The 20,603-nt window shown below is 40.5% G+C and overlaps 3 protein-coding genes across 4 annotated transcripts; 1 reads left to right on the plus strand and 2 right to left on the minus strand.

Moving 5' to 3' along the window:
- Positions 1-1,353: 1,353 nt before the first annotated feature.
- Positions 1,354-9,483, minus strand: slc25a23a (solute carrier family 25 member 23a). Of its 2 annotated transcripts, XM_080464474.1 has the most exons (12): positions 9,271-9,483; positions 7,704-7,922; positions 5,975-6,098; positions 5,791-5,878; positions 5,094-5,205; positions 4,727-4,885; positions 4,460-4,612; positions 4,006-4,119; positions 3,741-3,908; positions 3,516-3,663; positions 2,199-2,381; positions 1,354-1,791 (listed from the first exon to the last, which is right to left on the minus strand). In XM_080464474.1, the coding sequence occupies exons 2-12, from the start codon at positions 7,896-7,898 to the stop codon at positions 1,781-1,783; spliced, it is 1,455 nt and encodes a 484-aa protein (XP_080320600.1). In that variant the 5' UTR covers positions 7,899-7,922; positions 9,271-9,483; the 3' UTR covers positions 1,354-1,780. The 2 variants fall into 2 exon arrangements, with proteins under 2 accessions (XP_080320600.1, XP_080320599.1); XM_080464473.1 differs by lacking the exon at positions 1,354-1,791 and having other exon boundaries at positions 2,044-2,381.
- A 1,690-nt stretch (positions 9,484-11,173) lies between these two features.
- On the plus strand, positions 11,174-14,588 carry LOC308110274 (regulator of G-protein signaling 5). The gene is made up of 5 exons (XM_080464475.1): positions 11,174-11,485; positions 11,568-11,624; positions 11,708-11,760; positions 13,040-13,203; positions 13,296-14,588. The coding sequence occupies exons 1-5, from the start codon at positions 11,442-11,444 to the stop codon at positions 13,461-13,463; spliced, it is 486 nt and encodes a 161-aa protein (XP_080320601.1). The 5' UTR covers positions 11,174-11,441; the 3' UTR covers positions 13,464-14,588.
- cUnh19orf53 (chromosome Un C19orf53 homolog) lies at positions 14,500-16,923 on the minus strand. The gene is made up of 3 exons (XM_080464476.1): positions 16,800-16,923; positions 16,422-16,477; positions 14,500-16,322 (listed from the first exon to the last, which is right to left on the minus strand). The coding sequence occupies exons 1-3, from the start codon at positions 16,885-16,887 to the stop codon at positions 16,176-16,178; spliced, it is 291 nt and encodes a 96-aa protein (XP_080320602.1). The 5' UTR covers positions 16,888-16,923; the 3' UTR covers positions 14,500-16,175.
- Positions 16,924-20,603: the final 3,680 nt, after the last annotated feature.

Here is a 20,603-nt window from a genome sequence, read left to right on the forward strand (position 1 = left end):
CACATTATGGTTAATATACTCATAGTTTGACACTGTAAGAACTCTTGGACGTTAGTCGGCTAGCCTAACAGCTCTATTTTCATATGAGTAAAAACAACATCAATCAATAACACAGATCTTATAACTATAATTTAAATCCATTTGGTGATACACTATACGATTATGTTTTACATTTATTTGGAGATAAATGGAATAACTTGTTCAAAACCAGAATCTGATTTATCACCAGGTAGATAATCCCAGACAACAAAAAATATTTAATTATTTGAAATTCTGACAAAGAGTGACATATACAGTCTTCCTGCGTTTACACACTTAAAACACAGGTAGTATTCCAGAATGTAGTTACAATATATAATACCTTCCAGAATCTTTTACTCGCTGACGAGTTTGGGTTTGCTTTGAATTCGTAAAGTCAATATACCAACGACCACCCTTTCATCTTCTACAGATAATTTAGAGTCACCAGTTAACCTCAAACGCGTGTAATTAAACTGTGGGAGGAAACCAATGTACTGGACCTGAGGGAATACCCACACTTAACATAAGCCCAGACCCAGTGATCCCCTCATTGTGAGGCCACCTGCCTTTAAGGTCACTCCACTTTGCAGTCCCTAAACAACCACCAGTGTGAAACAGTTTAAAGCTTGTCAAAGCTAAAATATATATATTTTTGAATCTTTTATTACTATATTTTTGAATCCCTCAGGTATTTTCTAAACACTATAAGAATTCTGTAACTATTAAACTCTCGATCCAAACTTATTTCACACACACAAGAATGAGTTTAGAATTAAGAGCCAAAACATAGTGGAACATAGATTTCTGAACAGAGAACCCTCAGTGTTGTTTTGTTGGGTTTTTGTTTAAAGGAAAATATGTTTGTGATATTGATAAACAAAAAAAGTTCTGCTATTTAAAATCAAGGACAGCATGAATATTAAGCCAGATGTTTTCTCGAAGTGGAAGGTGTGCCGCGGCAGCTTCGCTCAAAACAAAATGCTGCCATTTAAAAGGTGATATTGTTCTGTTGTTCTTGAGAGGCTGTGGTTTGTAATGGTGTTTACACCAGCGATACATTATGCGATGTAATGCAGTCCAACACAGCGCCACTGTAAAACTACAGTCCTCAAGAATATAAACCCGGGACAAAGTGTGACCTGTTATTGCATTGCTCTCACATGCAAGTTGTATTTATTGAAATATTTTGTAACATGGATCTGTAACATTCATACATGATAAAAAAAAAAAAAAAAGCAGAACAGGAGTAAATTTGCAAAAGAAACGCAATGCATGCATTGATTTAAACATAAATACTGATACATTAAAAATGTTCAGTGGAAATAAAATAAATACCCAGTCTAATTATTTCTTAATACAAAGTTTCCTCCGTACTGCAGTGCTTATAGTAATACTTGGTGGCTCTGGACCATAAGGTGTTAAGAAAACGTTAAGAAATCTCTTCTTTGCATAGGAGCACAAATGGCACATAGGAAATAAGGTTTCTATTAGTCCTTTGTGCTTCTTGGTGTCTCCGCTGTGAAAATGACATTAAAAAAAATCAATACTTTGGATGTGCTTTATTCAGTAGTACTTATTCTCGGAGAGTCTTCCCTTTTGTTTTCAGTCACATCCACGAGGTCAGTCAGAAATGTTCTGCTGTTTTTGTTGTCGCTGTAACAGGAAGTGTCAAAATCCTGACTGCGGCTTTCCTGGCGTGCAGCCACTTCAGAATTCTCTCATTTAGAAAATCCCACATTGGATCAAGCCTCCATCTTCTCTATATTTCACCTGGGAGGGAAAAGAATGCTGTGGGAATGTGACATGGCTTCAAGGATGAGTAACACTTTTACCTGCTCTCTGGCAGGTTCATGCAAATCGTCATCAGTCCAAGTCAAGACGGCAGCAGCAGCAAAATGCTCCCACACAAACGCTGGCATGCGCCCACTGCAATGCATCACATCTGAAACTCTGCCAGTGCATGTGAGGTCAACCGAATGTTAAGCTTCTTCGGAGGATTATGCATTAACATATATTTGTTTCTTCTCAGTCATCCATCCTGAAGAGATCTGTGCTTTCAGGACAATCCTCAGTCAAGGCCCGTTTTCCTCATGCGCCGCTAACAGATCCGTGCACGTGGATGAAAACCACCCCAAGCAGTCCGTCCTGTTAGCGTCCCCCTTTCCCTCCTCTCCTACCCTCAATGTCCACTCCCAGCATGATGCGGGTGTACTCGTAGACGACGTAGGACACGCTCACGGCGGGAATGACTTTCAGGAGGTTGGGGGAAATTCCTCGATAAAGTCCGGTGACGCCCTCCTGGGACACGATGTTGCGAATCAGAGCCAACATGGAGAGTTTAGGGGCTCCCTTCACTAAAGCTGATGGGAGAGAGAGAAGAACAAAAACATGAAAGACGACTCGTGCATTGGAGAGCTTTCAGTTGTGTCTCGCTGTGTTTGATCCATTTAGACATTCAGATACATTTCAATACACTTTCTCCAGAAGATGTAGTTATTGGCTCTGGAAAAAGTCATTAAATAGATCTTCAGTAAAAACTTAGCCCATTATTCAATGGTTAAATTATTCGTCACATTGTCTATGCTTCAAGATTGTAAAATTGGCCGAGAGGAGCAGACTTTTCTGCCACACTGTGACAAATGGCAAATCAGATTTGAACAAAAAAGTCTTTCGTGAGCCAAAAGTGTCATTATTGGGATTTTTTTCATAGCTCAAATGGTGGTGATTTAAAGAGAAATTCCATCAACAAAGTAGAAATAATCACAAATGGGGAGTCATTATTTAATACTTACTAGGTTTAAGTAAAGTGCTCAGGTATTTATCTTTTTAAAATATTTTGTCTGACCTGTTTTTCTTTTCGATTTACTCATTTGGACACAAATATAGTTTTACCTTATTACAAGTTAATACAGATCTGACTTGAAAATCCTCAATTGTGTACATGCCATTATATTTGAGACGCATAAAAAGCCTCCAAAATTTATAAAAAAAACATAAAGAAACAAGTAAAACACAGAAACTTAAATAAAAGTCCCCTGTTGAATTTAATCACTGTAAAACTAGGAAACTAGAATCCACTATTCAAAGGGCTAGATTTTTCATTACGTTTATATTTTGAGTATTAAACATAATACTGGTTGCTTTTACTGGAACATAAAGCTGGTTGAGCATTATGATGACGAGCACTATTAATACAACCTTTAGTGACTATTTGTGTCAAATGTGATCATTAAAAAAAGTGTGTGTTTTTTTTTTTTTTTAAACAAACTGATCAGAAAAACACATTATGTGCACTTAATTACAACCGCAAACCAAACATAAATAAACCCTAAAAACTCAACTGAAATTGACCTTATTATTCAGATTAAGAACCAGAAATGTGACTTGTGGCCACCCAGCATCTCAAGAAGACATCTCATGTTGTTATGATGTCCCTAAATTTACTGCCAATCTCTACTTATGACTGAGATATTTATAAACCACGTTATCCCGACCTTGGGCCTGCATTCGGGTGCGGATTAGTGCCAGTGGGTAACTCGCCAGCTGGCCACAAGTGCTGGACACAGCGCCACATCCAACCAGCACCATCACCCCCGGGTCGGCCAAACCTCTGTTCCTGTTCAGCCAGGAGAACTTCAGAGTCTGCAAAACACAACACGGGAAGAAGAAGGCTAAAGACGGAGAGGTGTGAGCGCCGCGTGTTGTCACGCTCCTCTTACCTCGTAGACGGCCAGGTCGATGCCGGCGTAAGGGACGATGCTGAGGAGGTTGGGGATGTAGCCCTTATAGAAGGCCCTGACGCCTTCTTTCTGGAGCATCTGTCTGGCGCAGTCTGCGATTCCTGAGTACTGACCGGTTTTTCTCAGGGTCAGACGGGTCTTTAGCACCTGAGAAGGGACAAGGAGAAGACTTTATTTCAAAGAAACCAGAAGCCCTCCTCATGTCGGTAGAAATGATATTGTCCATATATTACCATGAAATTACCTCCATCGGATAGATGGCCGTCTGAGCGGTTGCTCCAGCGAGAGAGCCGGCGACAAACCTCTCATGAACCATCAGATTTCTCGCTTCGTTCCCGCCGCGGATCGCACTCTTGATCTTTATAACGTTCAAAAAACAACAAGCATGAAATGCCAATTTTACAAACACAAACACAGAAATACTGGTGAAGATGCAAAATTGACGGGAGTGTTACTCGACATTATGAAATCTGCAGGACCTCGCTAAAAGTTATCATTACTACGGTGGAGTTACTGCAAGAGTTCAGCAGTCCTATGAATAACCAGACACACTGCGCAACCTTGATCTGACAGACGTGGATGTGATAACTGTGTTTGTGTGTGTGAGTGTGTATGATACCTGTATGTTAGCAGAGGCTTATTGAAGGGGGGGGGGGGGGGTCTTTATGAGAACAGTAAAAAGACTGGATGCTTCTCACCTGTTCATAAGCTGTGAATTTGATAGCAGTCTCTGGGGCGATCTTTAGAACATTAATGCCATTTCCCCTCCACAATGACAGCGGCCCTCCTTCCTTCAACATGCCCTGAAAACCTTTCAAAACACTACCCGTAAAGTCAGAGGAGCCGTGGACCTTGCGAGAGGAGAATTAAAACATCATTGGTCTCTTCAAAGCAGATTGAGCTTCACAATAACGTCAATCCATCCATCCACGGACTGATGGGAGCACTGAGCTCAGTGAACTCACCTGGCGGAAGACTTTGATGCGATCTAACGGGGCGGTGCCAGTCCGGGAGACGGACCCGGCCATGGCTCCGGCCATCAGCTGCCGCCACACATAACCAGACTTCTTCTCCTCCTCTGAAAAGTCATCTGGGATGGTCAGCTGCTCACCGAGATCTAACATCTACTGGAGCCACAAAGGCCAGAATGAGCTTGAAAAATACGTACGGATAAGAAAAGAGTGAATAAACATGTTAAAATGTTCTTATGCGAACCGGTCGTATGGCTCTGTTACCTCATTTACAGTTTGTTTGTTTTTTTTACATGATGACAACATCTTCCAAACACTTCTTGTTATTGAGAAAGACACAAAGCTGCGTGTTTGACCTCACCATTGAGTGTTTCCAATAGCGTGCGACTTCCTGCATGTTGGTCAGAGGGTTAAAAAGGAAATAATCCCGCCACTCATTCCAGTCTATAGTCAAGGTGCCGTCCTTATCCATACTGAGACAAATACAGAGAGAGAGAAAAAAAAAAAGAAACATCCTATGAATGTCATGGGAAGTAAAATCAAAATGCTTGCGTTGTGTTCAAAGTTAATATAATTAAATTATTAGATCAGTTTTTAGCTCAACACGTCAAACATTCTTATCATTTGAACTTGTGTAAAACAAACAGTAATTCTATTTTTTTCAACTTAGATTTCTACTCAGTCGAGGTTGTTATTTCTTTCTGTTTTCACATGTTTAGATTTGGTTTTGATTCAAATTGTTAAAAGTGTTTTGGAACCGTTTAAAACTTGTTTTTAGACCAGACTGGTTTAGAGCTGGTTCTGGGACTGATTGTTAAGATGTCATTTAAAATGGTTTCTAATTAAGACTTTGTTTAAATTGTTCACCAGGTTTTTCGTTGGTTTTTGGACTTGATGTAGACTGGGTCCTAAACTGTCAGACTGGAATTTCAGAGACTTTGACAAGTTTCTAATGTATAATCGATATAACGGTGCACCGTGTCATGAGATATAGAACATCTATATATTTTCTGTGAACGCTCGCCATTCATTTCCAGTGTAACGTAACATTAACTGACCTCAGTAAAATCCTGGTTGCGTCGTTCATGCTGATGTTCACACCCATGGAGCGCATACAGTCTCGGATCTCTGCCACGTCAATCTTACCTTTTAAAGGAAAGTGATTATTTAAAAAATAAAGTTTTGTTTTTTTTAATGATTGTGGAATGAATTATTGTTAACCGTGACAAGGTTGCAACAGACCATCATTGTTCTTGTCCAGCTTGTGAAACATGAGTTTCAGCTTCTTTTCGTGCGCCCTGAGATACTGGGTGAACTCTTCAAAGTCCAGCACTCCGTCCTGGTTGGTGTCCCCGGCCTCCACCATCTGACGGCACGCACACGAGAGGCAATAAAACGTGACTGTAGTTCAAGGACCAAAAACATTTGTCAGTCAGAGGCTGGATTTTAAAGAGGGAGCGAGGCTGTGTTGTGCGGAGCAGCACAGGCAACCTTTCTTATTGGCATCAGGACCAAAAACATTCAAACAACCAACACAAAGAACATGAACTATCCTTTCATACGGCTGGAATATTGTGACGGCTCTCTAAAAGCAGCGCACAACAGCATGTTCAGTCTTCAAATGAACCTCTACTTTCATGGTAACAAAAAAAAAACAAACATGCAACTCTGTAGAATTTGAAGTAACATGATGAAATTGTCTTGAATTTCTAAGACATTTTACTATCAAGTGGGAGTCATGAAAATATTTTCATGCATGAAACAATGACAAAGAAATCAGTTTAATGATGCTCACATGTAAAACCAAGTATTACATGGTTTTGTTGATTTAATAAGTCTATTAAATCAATCAATTTACAGCCGTAAAACACTCCGGTGTTACTGAAGATGTGTCATTTCACATGCATCAAATCTCTGTGTAAAAGGAAATAATGACAGGGACGTTTTTATTCCGTCATTAATAAGTAATTTCGGGGGAAAACAAACACACTCACGTCCACATGGGGTCACATGATGGGACTTGTAACGTGCGAAGAGATCAAGTGTAGAAGTGAGAGAAAGGTTACCACTCTCAGATTACGCCTTAAACTAAAATAGACAACAGGCTGGCCTGCAGGCACACACACACACACACACACACACACACACACACACACACACACACACACACACACACACACACACACACACACACACACACACACACACACACACACACACACACACACACACACACACACACACACACACACACACACACACACACACACTAACATGTGTTCATTATTTGTATGGGATGTAGAATAAACCAGTAACACAACCTGTAAAATCACTAGTTTTGCAATGGCCATTCTTAGCTGGGCATTGGGATTTAAAGGCCTCATAATAAAAAAATATATATATATATATATTAACGGTGCAAAGTACAATGAAATATATACAAGATACAAAAAAAAGAATTGACACAGTCCGAATCAGAAGCACCAACATTTTCTGCATCCAAACTGTTTCAGCTTCAGGTTGAAGAGTCGTTTTTCACAGAGATTAAAGGCGGAATGACAGAAAATAACCCAGATGCTTTCTAAAATCAATACAAACAGACTGAGGACAAGGCCTGTGTGTGTCCACAACACAAAGTTATGCTGGTGATGTTCTGGGTTGTTATTCACACACTACGAGGCCGCGGATCACAAAGGTTTAATGAAGGAAAATATCATGCTGGCATAGCAACTGATGAATTACTAGGAAACTACCCCAAAGTAAAATCACACTTTAAATCTAATTTTGTAGTTTGTGCTGGTTCAAATAAACTTATTGATAAGAGGTGGCTGCTGGCTGTAGTACAGCTCTGCTCTTGTGTTTTGAATGATGTGTTTCTATGACAAAGACTCACCATGGGAAGTAATCTAACGCACCCTAAACTCAACTACACACCAATAACTCACCACAATGGTTATTCCTGCTGTCTTACCTTCTCCAGAGACTTCCTGGAAAAGCCCCGACTCGCCAGCCCCGTCCGCAGTTCAACGATGTCGATGTGTCCATCTTTGTTGAGGTCGAGTTGGTTGAACAGCTCAGCCCAGCGTTTCTCCCTCTCTCGGTCCGGACCGGCGGACTCGCTGCTCTGACAGTGGGCCCAGGAAAACCAGGTCCACTGTGGTCCCATAACCAGTTCAACAGTCGAAGGCAGCTGAGGGGAAACAAAGTGTTGGTTCTGTCGTCACTGAATTACACAGAATGGTCTTCACACGTTTAGTTTTACAGTAATTTACACTGATTTTTAAGCTTATCATTGTGACCCTTCGGCCCGATGGAGAAGTGTGCCACACAACGAGCGGCAAGATTATTATAAAGACGGCCGGTGCAGTTTGAATTTATCCCTCATCTGGATAAAGCAGGTGTAGCAGATGAATAAATGTATGATCTATTCTAAAAGAGGATTTATGCGATCGGGGTGAACAGTACAAGGAGGAGCAACACAACATTCCTAGTCACATTAGACTACTCACAATGCTTCTCACCTCGACTAGAGTTTGGAAGACACGTTCAGCTTAAACAAACAGGACTTTTTTTGATCATTTTTGTCCCAAAATTTTACTTAATCTACATTATCTATTTTTGTGGTATTCGGCATCGAAGCATGCTTTTTCAGGTTTTATATCTTGTGATTTTTTTTGCTTTTTTATTAAGAGAAAGAAATAAAAACTCAATTGAAATATCCTATAAGAACATCAATTCCCCTTCAGAAGTAAAAAAAACCAAAACATTATTATAATAATTATTGTTAATGCAAATGGACAGATTGTGGGTCACAAACAGACATGGCTTCATCCTGGGTTTGTGCTGATTATGAAACTAACAAAATTATTTTAAAATGTATGCTATGCTGCTGGATCACACTATATAGACCAGGGGTCCTGTCCTGCATGTTTTAGCTCTCTCCCTGCTTCAGCATACCTGAATCTAATGATGACGTCATCACCAAGGTTGTGAAAAAGCCCAGTAACGAGCACCTCTTTGCAATCAGGTGTGTTGCAACTGGGAGAGAGCTAAAACATGCAGGACGCTGGCCCTCCAGGACTGAGGTTGGAGACCCCTGATGTAAACCATATATCTGGGGCCACAAGTAGTTTTTTTGGTGCGCGTGTGTGTGGTCGATCGTTGCAATATTGGTTAATAACTTTACACACCTTGCTGCAACAAGTTTGCTTCAATAAATCGTTTTGTTCCAGATGACAGGTCGTTTGTCTTAAAGAGCTCAGACTGTGTCCTCCTCCACACTAATCCTAATCCGCTGCGATTAAATTATGAATTCAAAACAGTGCAGTTAATGAGCAGACAGTGAGACCATTTTAAGATCTGTCGCATATTCTCTTAACAATTCCAGCAGATCAGTCGGTGCCAACGCGCGTCGGGTCATCGCAGGATAATCAGGAACAAAATGCAGTTTAGTCTCCACACGCACTGAAAACTGCAGTTATGTGGGCTGCATGTCGTCTAATAATAAAACCTACGACCCTGTTTCGTGGCGCACTCACGGTGTTTATCTGCGGAGCGACCCGCCGCCCATAGCCGGGACGCAGAGGATCCCCGGATCGGACGCACAGGGACAACCCAGAGGATCCGGATCGGACGCAGAGGATCCGGACGGGTCCGGAGGTTTGGTACCGGTCTGGGTCCGGGGTGGGTTGTCGGTGGTCTATCGGTGGCCCCGTCTCGAGATGTCCTCGTCGGCTCTCGTGGAGGAAGCAGGAAGCGAGAGAAACGCGCAGCCGCTAGAAGACGCGCTGGAACTGGACGGTTTTTTTAAATTAATTTTTTTAAGAGCCATGGTTCATTTTATCACTCACAAGTTATATTTTATAACATAATCCGCACATTCCGTGGTTTTTCCGCAGGCAATCATTTTTTTTGTGTGGGGAAATATAAAAACGGGGAACCTTTGTGCCTGATTATCTATAAAAGTCTATCACTGTGGATGAGATAAACTTCACACCGAATTTCGGTAAAATGTTAATAAACCTCAGTAAAACTTCCTTAATGAGAACAATTTCGTGTTGCATTTGCAAAAATGGATATTTACTTTTACTTTGTGGCATTGGGCTGGTGAAAATTAACAAAATACACTTACACTGATTTCATACAATCAGATATAGCGCGATTGTTTGGCAGCGTTTTTATATTTCTCCAGAGTATATTCAGTTGCACTGGTGCATCGTGGGAGTAAAGCATGCTGGGATGAAAACCAAATGGACAAACACACACCTGTGTGTCTCCTGTTATGATGGAGAAGTGCAAAAGACAACTGTCAGGCATTTTCATCAATTATTTTAATTCTAGAAATCCTAGCTGGGCATCATTAATCTGAAATGATACATCGAGATTTTAATTAAGGTGTTTCATCATGAACTTAAAGTAGATGAAGTGAAATGGTCCTTAATCCCCAGCTGCTCCCTGGGTGCTGTATGGTAGCTGGGATGGGTTAAATGCAGAAAACACAACTCACTGTCGGCTATTTGACCAATAAACTGTTCTTCTAATAATGTTTTAGTGTGGTGCACTGCTCTTATTAGTAGTGAAGTTAATGAGGGTCAATGCAGAGAAAACAAATCCCCAAACCGATCAACTTTCATTTTTTGAAGAGCTTAAACTGTTTTGATGATGAATATTCACTTTAAGGTAATATATTATCTTGATTTCTGTGAATACTAACAGAGTAGAATTTCATCTTTTGACCCGTAGAGTTATGAAAGTGTAAATATTATCCGATCAATGATTAAAGTCAGAAGTTTTAAAAAGATCTCTGGTTCTTTTGTCATCTGCATTTTGTTCTTTCCGTTATAGAATACGTAGTAAGGTTTGTATTTGGGTCTTTGACTTGAGTCCCACAAGAAATCCTCATGGATGAACAAAATTTATCATTGTCCTTTGAAATAACTATTCTCATTTCATATGTGCAAGTGGGGAAGGCGAAGAATGAAACGGGTTACGAAACAGCTAAAAACAATCAGCGACACACAGAAATGAACAGTATTGTAAAGGTAAAATAGGTGATCGTGGCATAATGTGATTACAGAGAAAGCATAATAATAATAATAATAATCTGATCAAATGTGTCACTTTGCTCCGTCTAGCAGGCCTGGGACTGTGTGTGAGGCGGGTGACGCTGCCAGCCCACCTGCTCCTCCCTCATCACTTTATTCCCCTGTGACACGGCAGAGACCTGGCTTTGTTTATAACACATTATTAATGTCCCCGAACCACACGCACACGCACACGCACACGCGCACACACACACACACACACACACACACACACACACACACACACACACACACACACACACACACACACACACACACACACACACACACACACACAAGGTCTGTTGGCTTTGATTGGGTCATTATCTGCTCGGACTCTTTGTGTTTCCTGTTGACAGGCCTGCATGGCCTGAGAGCACGTACACCTCACCTCAATCAGACTCTTCTGTCTCGGTACCGCTCACATTGACACACCTGCTTGTCTGAAGGCAGCAGATTGACAGACGAGAACACACACGAGTCAGCTACTGTATATAAGAGCAGTGCATTTTCGGTTTTGGATCTTTACTGGAAGAAGGAAAAACTCTTGACAAATTATAAGACACAACTCCGTGTGTGTTATTTTGTTTTTCCTTTGAGGGTTTGAAAAAGAACTAAAGACCTCGATGTGTAAAGGTCTTTCCTCGCTGCCTTCATCATGTCTGGAGAAGTGAGTATTTGCATGTTTAATGTCAGTAACTCATGATTTCTCAGTTCTTATGTGACTTTTTATACGTCCGTCTGTGTTTCAGGGCAAAAGTAATGCGGGTGAAGTTAAGTCATATGGCTGAGGCTCACCACAAGCACAAGTAAATCTACTGAAATGGATCAAATAAAGTTAGACCTAACAGACCAACAGCCTCATTTTTTTTGCCCCTGTCTCTCTTTTCAGGTTTCAAGATGTCAAAATCCTTCAGGACTTGGAAACTCTGTTAAGCAGCAAAAGTAAGTTTGTCTCGGATGACTTCTCCGGCACATCCTGCTGACGTTCATCCATCGCGCTGGAACAATTCTGAAGTTAAATGTTTTGGTTGAGTCTAATTTATCAGTGTATTCAAACACCGGTGCTCTCACTGATGTGTGTATGTGGTGAAATAATACAGTGATTGTCTGTTTTCCTCAAAGTGTATCTCATATGTATATTTTGACAAAATAAGATGAGAAACATATTTTTAACTTCAGGTGCAAATCCTGCATTGTTTATAGTGCTAACAACGACCCTAATGCTTCAAAAGTTTTTGGTTTGGTTTATAAGGTGCATAACTGAAAAATTTAAATGAGTAAGATAGCCTTTTAAATTGTATTCAAGTGTTTGTAAACAAACTATTCACAGGTATATTTGTGAAACACACATAACACATTTTAAGAAATAGAATGAATTTGTTCTAGGTAAACGCTTCAGGTCTACTGAAGACATTTATTCAACTTTATATGTTGTGAACTTACTTCTATACAACTAAGAAGTTTTAAATAACAATTAAAAATGTACCATTCATACTATTTAATGTAACCCGTGTGCACACAGAGCAAATGGAATAACAAATGTATACATATTTCAGTGCTTGGATGATAGGAGTCCATTTTCCTTTTTAAAAAAAAACATGGAGTTAAACTGACAAAGTGACACTGACAAGAAAAAGCTCCTTCACAGTTGAATTGGCTCATCAGGAAATTCTCAGAGTTAATTTTATGTCTTAGCCAAACTTCATAAGCGATGCTCAAATGTGAAACTGGGTCAAATGTTTTATAAAGATTTGACATTTTGTGATTATATGGACGAAACAGCAGGTTCACAATCATTTTGTGTTTGCGGGTATTATGGGATAAAGTTGCATAAAGTGATCTATTTTTTTCTGCCTTCTGCATTATTTTCTGTATTATAAAAATGTCTGTCTCACATAGAGGGAGCATGAAGCAATAAATTACTTTTTCTCTTGCACAACATGGACAAACTCTGTAAATGAGTATTTATGATTGATGTGGCATACAGTATTGCATGAGAGTTGAATCTTAGTGTCGTATGTGGACAGTGTAAATGTCCATTAATGTTTTTCACTGTAACCTTTTACAATAACACAAAATACAACAGAAGTCATAAAATTATTCATTATCATTTGTTGTAAATGTGTGATGGTGCATGGGAAGCTCTGAAGAATACTGAACCTTTTTTTTTTTTTTTTTAAACTTAACCTTTATCCCCGGTTTCTCTTCACCTCCCTCTTAGGTGCTGTGCAGGCCTTTCGCTGCTTCCTGTGTTCAGAGTTCAGTGAGGAGAACCTGGCCTTCTGGCTGGCCTGTGAGGACTACCGAGTCTCTCCTTCCAGTCTGCACAAGGCCAAGGCCGGCAGCATCTACAGCCGGTTCATCATGCCTGAAGCCCCGCAGGAGGTCAGTGAAGCAGCGAGGCTGCAGGACGTTTCCCACAACAAATCAAAAGATGGACTAAAGCTCCTTTTCAATAATCTGCTTTTGTCCTTCAGGTGAACCTGGATGCTGAAACCCGCGAGGCTCTGCTGAGTGGGCTGGACTCTCCGTGTGTGGACACTTTCACCGAGGCCCAGCAGAGGATCTACACCCTGATGGCCAAGGACTCTTTCCCTCGCTTCCTGCGCTCCCACCACTGCACGCAGACTGCAAAAGCCTGTTAAAGCGCTCTCCTGATCGCCTGCAATCTGAATAACTGGTCTGTACTGCTTGATATAATGAATGTATTTTATCAGTTTAGTTTGACAGTCTGTTAATTTTGCGTTAAGGCAGCACTCTGCACTCTGTAAACTTCAATGTCGATGTAAGTACAAATAAACTAAAAGTGACTTCATGTGGGATTTAAATACACACCTTATTAAAATGACTGATTTTGTATTCAAGTAGTTTGTTTTTACACACAAACTGCAGAGTATCTTGTTGTGGCTCCAGTCTGTTTATCAAAGAAGTCGCCGAGTTAAATTCTTTTCGTCAATCAATAATATTAATTACAACTTTGAGAACTGCTTTTTTTTTCTTCCTTCAAACATACTATATTGGTAACAGTTGAAATAGCAGCGATTGATCAAATAGAACCTACATAGAATAAATTTAGGAAGACAGATCGGCATTAATGATATAACAATGAAAAAGTGGTTCAATAGTAATTAAAAAGGAAAACAGAGATAAAGCAATGGATTTAGTGCAAAACTGAAATAGTATTACTAACTTACTTGGGCAGCTCTGGCTCAGTTGACAGAGTGGATGCATGGTTGTAGGTTTGATCTAAATCTTCCCCATTCATGTGCCTTTGAGCAAGACACTGAAGCCCATGTTGAACAATCACTACAAAAGGTGTGGGAGCAGTTAAATGGTCGCTGCTCAGTGAATATGATTGATCATGTAAAGCTTGTTGAGACTGCTCCAGCAATAAAACATGTCACATCAACATAGTCTATTTACCATTAAACAGAATCAGGTGTGAGGGTTAGAGTCTGCAGGAGCAGCGACAATGTTGCTCTGGTGGGTAAAGGTGAAGCCTCCAAAAGGTTCAAAATCCAAACTTTAAAGACTCGTGACAAACAACCAGGGGTATGCCTCAGCTAAACGGCTTCACCTTGGATGTTTTACTCAAAATAGAAGACTTATTTTTAGGCTGGTGGTGGTAGTGCATCACCATGGCAACTCTAGGAGAAAATATAATTCTGTGGAAGACATTTTGAAGGTGGAGATGTTCGATTTTAGTAACTGTTATAAAGAAAAATGAATACTATAGAAAGAACAAAAACCTGTCAATACAAAACTGCTATAAACACAAAAAATAAAAAAAAATCCATACCTTTTCCAACCTCCTTAAATCTGTCACCAAAATGTGCATTTCCAACATTGCTCCAAAACCCTGGTTTTCACAATGTGGTCCCTCACCCTCATTTTGGAAACTAACTAAAATGTAAGAATAAGGGGACGAAAAATATGTAACAGTAGTATCTTGCTTTTAAATAGATGTGTCAAACGTCCTATAATTTGTCAAATCTTCCGACAACTCGGGCTCTTTACTGGACACACAAGACTCAAATGGAAAAACTTTGAAAAGAAAAAGGACGTGAAGAGCAGACAAAATCCCAGCAGCTAGAAATGTGAGCAACGTTTGTCCGAGTGTCTGGTTGACAATCCAATGACAGTTGTTGACAGATAACAGTATTTTTTCCTCGTGCAAATTGAACTGTAAGAAATTGAGCGATCATTGAGATTAGTTTGTGCTCACAAGATCTCATTAAAAGATAAACAAAATACATGCTGGCATACATATTTTGCATCATAGCTTCCACCAGATATGTGTGCTAGAAATGAAATGCAGGTAGGATCGTCCTGCGTTTCACTGTGGAAGACTTTCTGCAGGACAATGACATATGGCCATTACATTGCCTCTATTTTGTAAAACTACGGTCTGTTGCTTTGTGCTTCATGCTTCTGAACCATACCAACAAACCTGCTTCTCAAATGGACTCACCAATTTAAATTGCTTTGTTCAAACGTCCACAAAAATGCAATGGTTTGTTTTACCTGGACAAACCTGAACACACCACTGAGGTCTTTAACCAGTTAAAACAAAGATACTGCCAGCAGGAGCCCAGGACTCAGAACAGGCTACAAAATATACTACATATTACATGTTTAAAAACTGGCCAATGCTGTAAAGCTGGGATATCAACAAGAAAAAAGAAAGATAGTCTTCTGAAATCACTGGTCTGAGGAAATACCAAGAATATCCATGAAACCTTCTTACAGAAATGAACTAAAACGGTTAGAATCAAAATGCAGTCGTGACACAGTGTGGACTAACAGACCACTGACTACCACCATCACCAAGAAATAGAACGGGTTACGGGCAGAGAAAGTTTCCTGAGAGGGATTAATACCGTAAACAAAATAGAAATTAAACGTTAACACAATGTGTGATAGTTAACACAGTTTCATTTCAGTAAACAGAAAAAAAGACAGAAAACATTGGATTGCGACTGTCAGGATGGTCTGTATTTCATAAAGTCTGATAAAGGAATGATCAGCTGGAGGAATTTACAGTTATTCATAAAGGTGTAAAGCATCTGAGAACATTCTGTCGTTTCTACTATTACAATAAAATCTGAGCTTCATATACACACAATAACTCATTCCCACAGTCTACTCCATCCTGTGGTTTCTCTAGTGGAAGGAACCAGTTACGCACATCATCCATTATCATTTTACGTTCTCAGATAATCATCCCGACAAAGAAAAGCCTTCATTAGGTTCCTGCCGTCATCCTCCGGGGGATTAAAGAAATTAATCGGGGGACATTCAGCGCTGAATGCAGTTCATTTGCCATACTATCACACTGGGTGTGTACGGCAGGTTGTTTATTTGGAGCTGGGTCCAGGACGAGGTGCTGCTGGTTTTCCTTTACCCTCAGGTACTTTCAGCACACTCAGCCGCTTGTGTAGGGAGGTGCTGGCTTTCTGGGTCACCTCCTTCTCGATCTTGTTCCTGATGGCCACCTCCAGACCCTTCAGGTAGGAGAAGGAGAAACACTCATCAAGCTGCTGCATTCAGCATCAGATTCTTCATTTAAATCTGCTGGGACGAACTTCTAAACGGGCTCTCACCTTCTTCAGCTTCTGTTGCTCAACCACCTGAGCTTTCTTTGGTGCAATGATCCTGCCTTTACGAGGAAATTAAACAAATAATTAGAATGGACACTCTCAATCCCTGAGGGAAGATCTCTTAACATTTAATATAATGGAAACATATCGTTAAAAAGGTGAAAAGAATCAGAGGATGCCGTGTATTGAACTAAAACCCACATACTGTTACGTTTGAGAAGATTAAACAGATGATTAGTTGTTAAAAACGGATGTACTTGTATCTAATTCAAGTCAACGTGGTCAGCGAGCGGTTCACGTGTCTCGGTTAATCGACTAAAAAACCCTGACGTCTTTCTGTAAACGCCTGATTGGAAAACAGATAATAAATGACCCTCTTACCTCCTTTCTTCGGTCCTTTCTGTTTCTGTGCGTGCTGTTTTTTGACTCCTGGACGCTGAGATTTAAACTTTTGACTACCCTGAGCCATTTTTGCTGAACCGGAAACAAACAAAGGAAAGTCTTCTTCCTCGGTTCAAATGGTTCAAAGTGTGTACGAGCGCCCCCTCTGGTTCTTTTTCGTAAATATTCGTTCTGTTTATCAATTCATTTCAAACGTGATCTTCTTAACGTGTGCAATCTTATATTCTCCACCTACCCACATACCTATAAATAAATACATAAATCAATATAGAAACACTTAAGAATTACATTTTAGGAAAATATATTTAGAAAAAATAGATAATCTATATTCAAGTATACACACACACATTCTATGTCCAATTACCGTGACTGAAAAGGGGTAGGAAGAAGTAAAACTTGGCAAATCCTACAACTTCTCCAATATTCAACAGTCTTACATCATAATTATATTTTTGTGGTAAAGATAGGACTTTCTAAAAGAACTTGAATTTTTTTTTTTTTTAAATAATTAAAAGGTGATTTATTTGATTCAATGGGTTGTATAAAAGTTATTGATCCTGGTCGGTGACAAAATACAGGCACGCTATATTTGACAATTTTGAATGTATATATTGTACCTGAGTTTATTGTGTTCACAGTCTATTTTATGCCTTTTCCTTTTTGCCAACAGACAGGACTTCCAACTGCAATTTTGTTGTGTGTCTTCAAGCATATGCATAATGACAATAAAAGGATATGGATTTGGATTCGTTTCAATTAAAATCAGTTTCACAGTACAATCTGGGTTTCACAACATTCTCACATGACTGGTATAATTCCTAGTTCTACCAATATTGATTTCTTTTTTTTTTTGTAGCCCGAGCAGGAAGGTGATTTCTTCCATAGTGTGAATATTTCTTTAACAGCTCCCCATTGGTTGAGGGTGAAGTTTTTCTTCAGGCCTTCTTACCTACCAGCAGACTGGAGAGGGTACATTGTGTTAAAATATGCCAATTTACTTTGAATGGTTTGACGCTTTGAGAGAATCTGCAGACAAAAGTAAAAAAAGTTAGCCTTCATTGGGTTTACAATTGTGTAATGAGAAGTTTCAGATAAACACGAGTCATTTCACTGTGGTTTTATTTTTTTTATTTTATTTTTTACTGTATTGAGGTGAAAGAGAAATCTCTTAATTCATGACTGCACTTTACAGCATTATACTTATATACGTATATATAAAAAAATGCAATTTTGAACTATTTCCACATGTTACAAAATTAAACCCAGATCAGGTGATTATCAATAACAACAATAACATACTTGCACCTAAAGAGGCCATCTGAACAACACTCCTTCCATGGTAATTTCAGGCCACATTAATCACTTTTTCATGACACAAGCACCTGCTTCGATTCATCAAATCAACGTGAAAACGACGCGGCAAGCAGCGCTAAATTTTGGCACCTGATTACGAGCCGTGTGTTGAACTTCCCAAGGAAGAAGTGGTTGATTATCTTGTTGAAACACAGTAGTACTGCCTTGCTGCTGCTTCAGAAGCATGGTGCGAAAAACATGGCATAATGCAGAAACCATTTGGCCGCGACCCCAAAAAAAACAACACGCCATCCTGAATCTTTGGCAAAAGAAACAAAACAAAAACCAAAAAGCACAAATTATCGGTCGCTTTGGGTTCGACACACAAACGTCGGTGAGAGAGAGAGAGAGAGAGATGTGGAGAATTTTCAGTCCAGATTTCTGCTCGGCTGCAGCCTGGCACACCAAGTGCTCGTGTTCATGCGTTTGGGTGTTTGAGTCCGTGCAGGCAGACGGAGAGGTAGTGTGTATGGTTGAGGAGGCCTCCCCAGTGTGGTGTACAAATGGCCTAGTCACTAGGAATCACAATGTCATGAAAGTAAACAACGAACCACAGCCAAACAGTTAGAATCGTGATGCACAGACAAAACGAAGGGAAGAAAAACATCTCGTGCCCCCTTATCAAAGACTCAAAAAGAAATGATGCGCGGCGGGTCTAAACGGCCACAGAAATTGCTACATATGTCTGGAACGTCGGCGAAAATTGGCCTGGAATAAACATGACGTGTTCGACTGTACAAAACAAGAGAGATTCAAATACACAAGTGTTTCTTCACGCTGGCGTGTGACCGACCAGCATTTCTGAGTTGAGGTTTTATGAGTGAAAGGGGTGAGGGTGAGGATGAGGGTGAGTAGTGGAGAGGAAGAGCGCTTACATTACAGCGTTTTATAGATATAAGTGATATGAACGCTGTGGAGACGGGACGCCAGGGTGCTTCCTGGGGACTTCACCGCGGTTCTGGAAAAGGACAAAAGCGAAGCTGTGCGCTTGTCGCCAGTTTGAACGAAGGAAGTCGATCAGGAGGCAGAAGGTTCGAGCGGTTCGCCGTGTGGCCGGACCCCTCGACCGCCGCCTCGGGCCAGTGAGTCGATTCACATGCACGCTAGTATCCCGAGCACCGATTCTGTGTGCAGCCGGCTGGTTTGAGCTCCTCCACACGTTCACGGTGGAATTCTACGCGTCCAGTAGAAACGCCTCAGTTTCACTATCAAACATTTTTGTTTTAGTAAAGCTGCGCACATGTTTTCTGATACTTTCAGACACTAAAAACATTCTGTTTGTTACACACCACAGTTCATATTGAAGCAGTTAAATGAGTGATTGCACCAGGCTTTCATTCAGGTGTGGCCAAATTTATCAATAAAAGCACGAGATTTATAGCACCTAATTTAATATAACTAAACAAACAAGATGTTTCGAAATTAAGTTTAATCATTGAGAATATCTGATATTCTCAACTGAGAAATACTTGGACCAAGACGGTTCCTACAGAGGAATTCGATTTGATTAAAATGACAATAACAGGATTTAATATATTTTCATCTATTGCTTCATCACCCTAGTCCTACACATACACCCATCTTTCGCCCGTCATGGAGGCTGCAGCAGATCCAAGCCCGGGTAAACGCTGGAGAACTGGAGGTTTAAACTGTGGAAACTCCACTTCCCCAAACCCATCGACGAGTCAAACCAGGGCTGTCCACTGCACCGCACTGCCCCACCGACCGCGACACTTCTGTGCACGTGAATCGATGCAGGCTCGCCGTGCGACGGCGCCAAACACACCCGACCCACTGGTGACGGGGCGTCTGCCTCCTGAAGGCGTCTTGCACACATTTGTTCGTTCTGGCCACACGATACAAACCGGGTCGAGGAAGGAGAGTCGGCAGCGTGTACAGCGTGTACAGTGTGTACAGCGTGTACAGCGTGTACAGCCCCCTCGTGACATTCAGTACAGCGAATGAGAGCAACCCACTCAGGCTGGGAAGCTTCGGTGAAACCAGATTCACCATCCAGGCCACAAAACTGAAGGAATTCAGGACGTTTGACTCGCATTTTCAACTTCATTTCGGTCAGAGGCTCTTAAACGAACACAAATTGTTCATCACTGAATTATTAGTGATTAGAGAGAAAATCATGAGATGAAATAACTAGAAAAGCAGCTGATCTCAGGCTTGTTTGGGGATTTTGCTTGGAAGATTAACTTGACTGAAACACGAGTTTCAGCTCATCGTCGATCTGATAATTGGGAGATTTTGAGACGTTTTTAATCCTTAAAATGTCTTTTCAGTTTGTCTGGATTCAATCGCCCTGAATTCAGAATAATTTGATGGTCTGGAGTCAAACAGGCTTTTGTTTCATGACGACAGAGACGAGTTCATCTGAGTGAAATTCTACATTCTGATTGTGAGTGGCATCACTGGAAGTGT

This window comes from Lipophrys pholis (assembly GCF_963383615.2).
Source record: "Lipophrys pholis genome assembly, chromosome: 5".
Taxonomy (NCBI): domain Eukaryota; kingdom Metazoa; phylum Chordata; class Actinopteri; order Blenniiformes; family Blenniidae; genus Lipophrys; species Lipophrys pholis.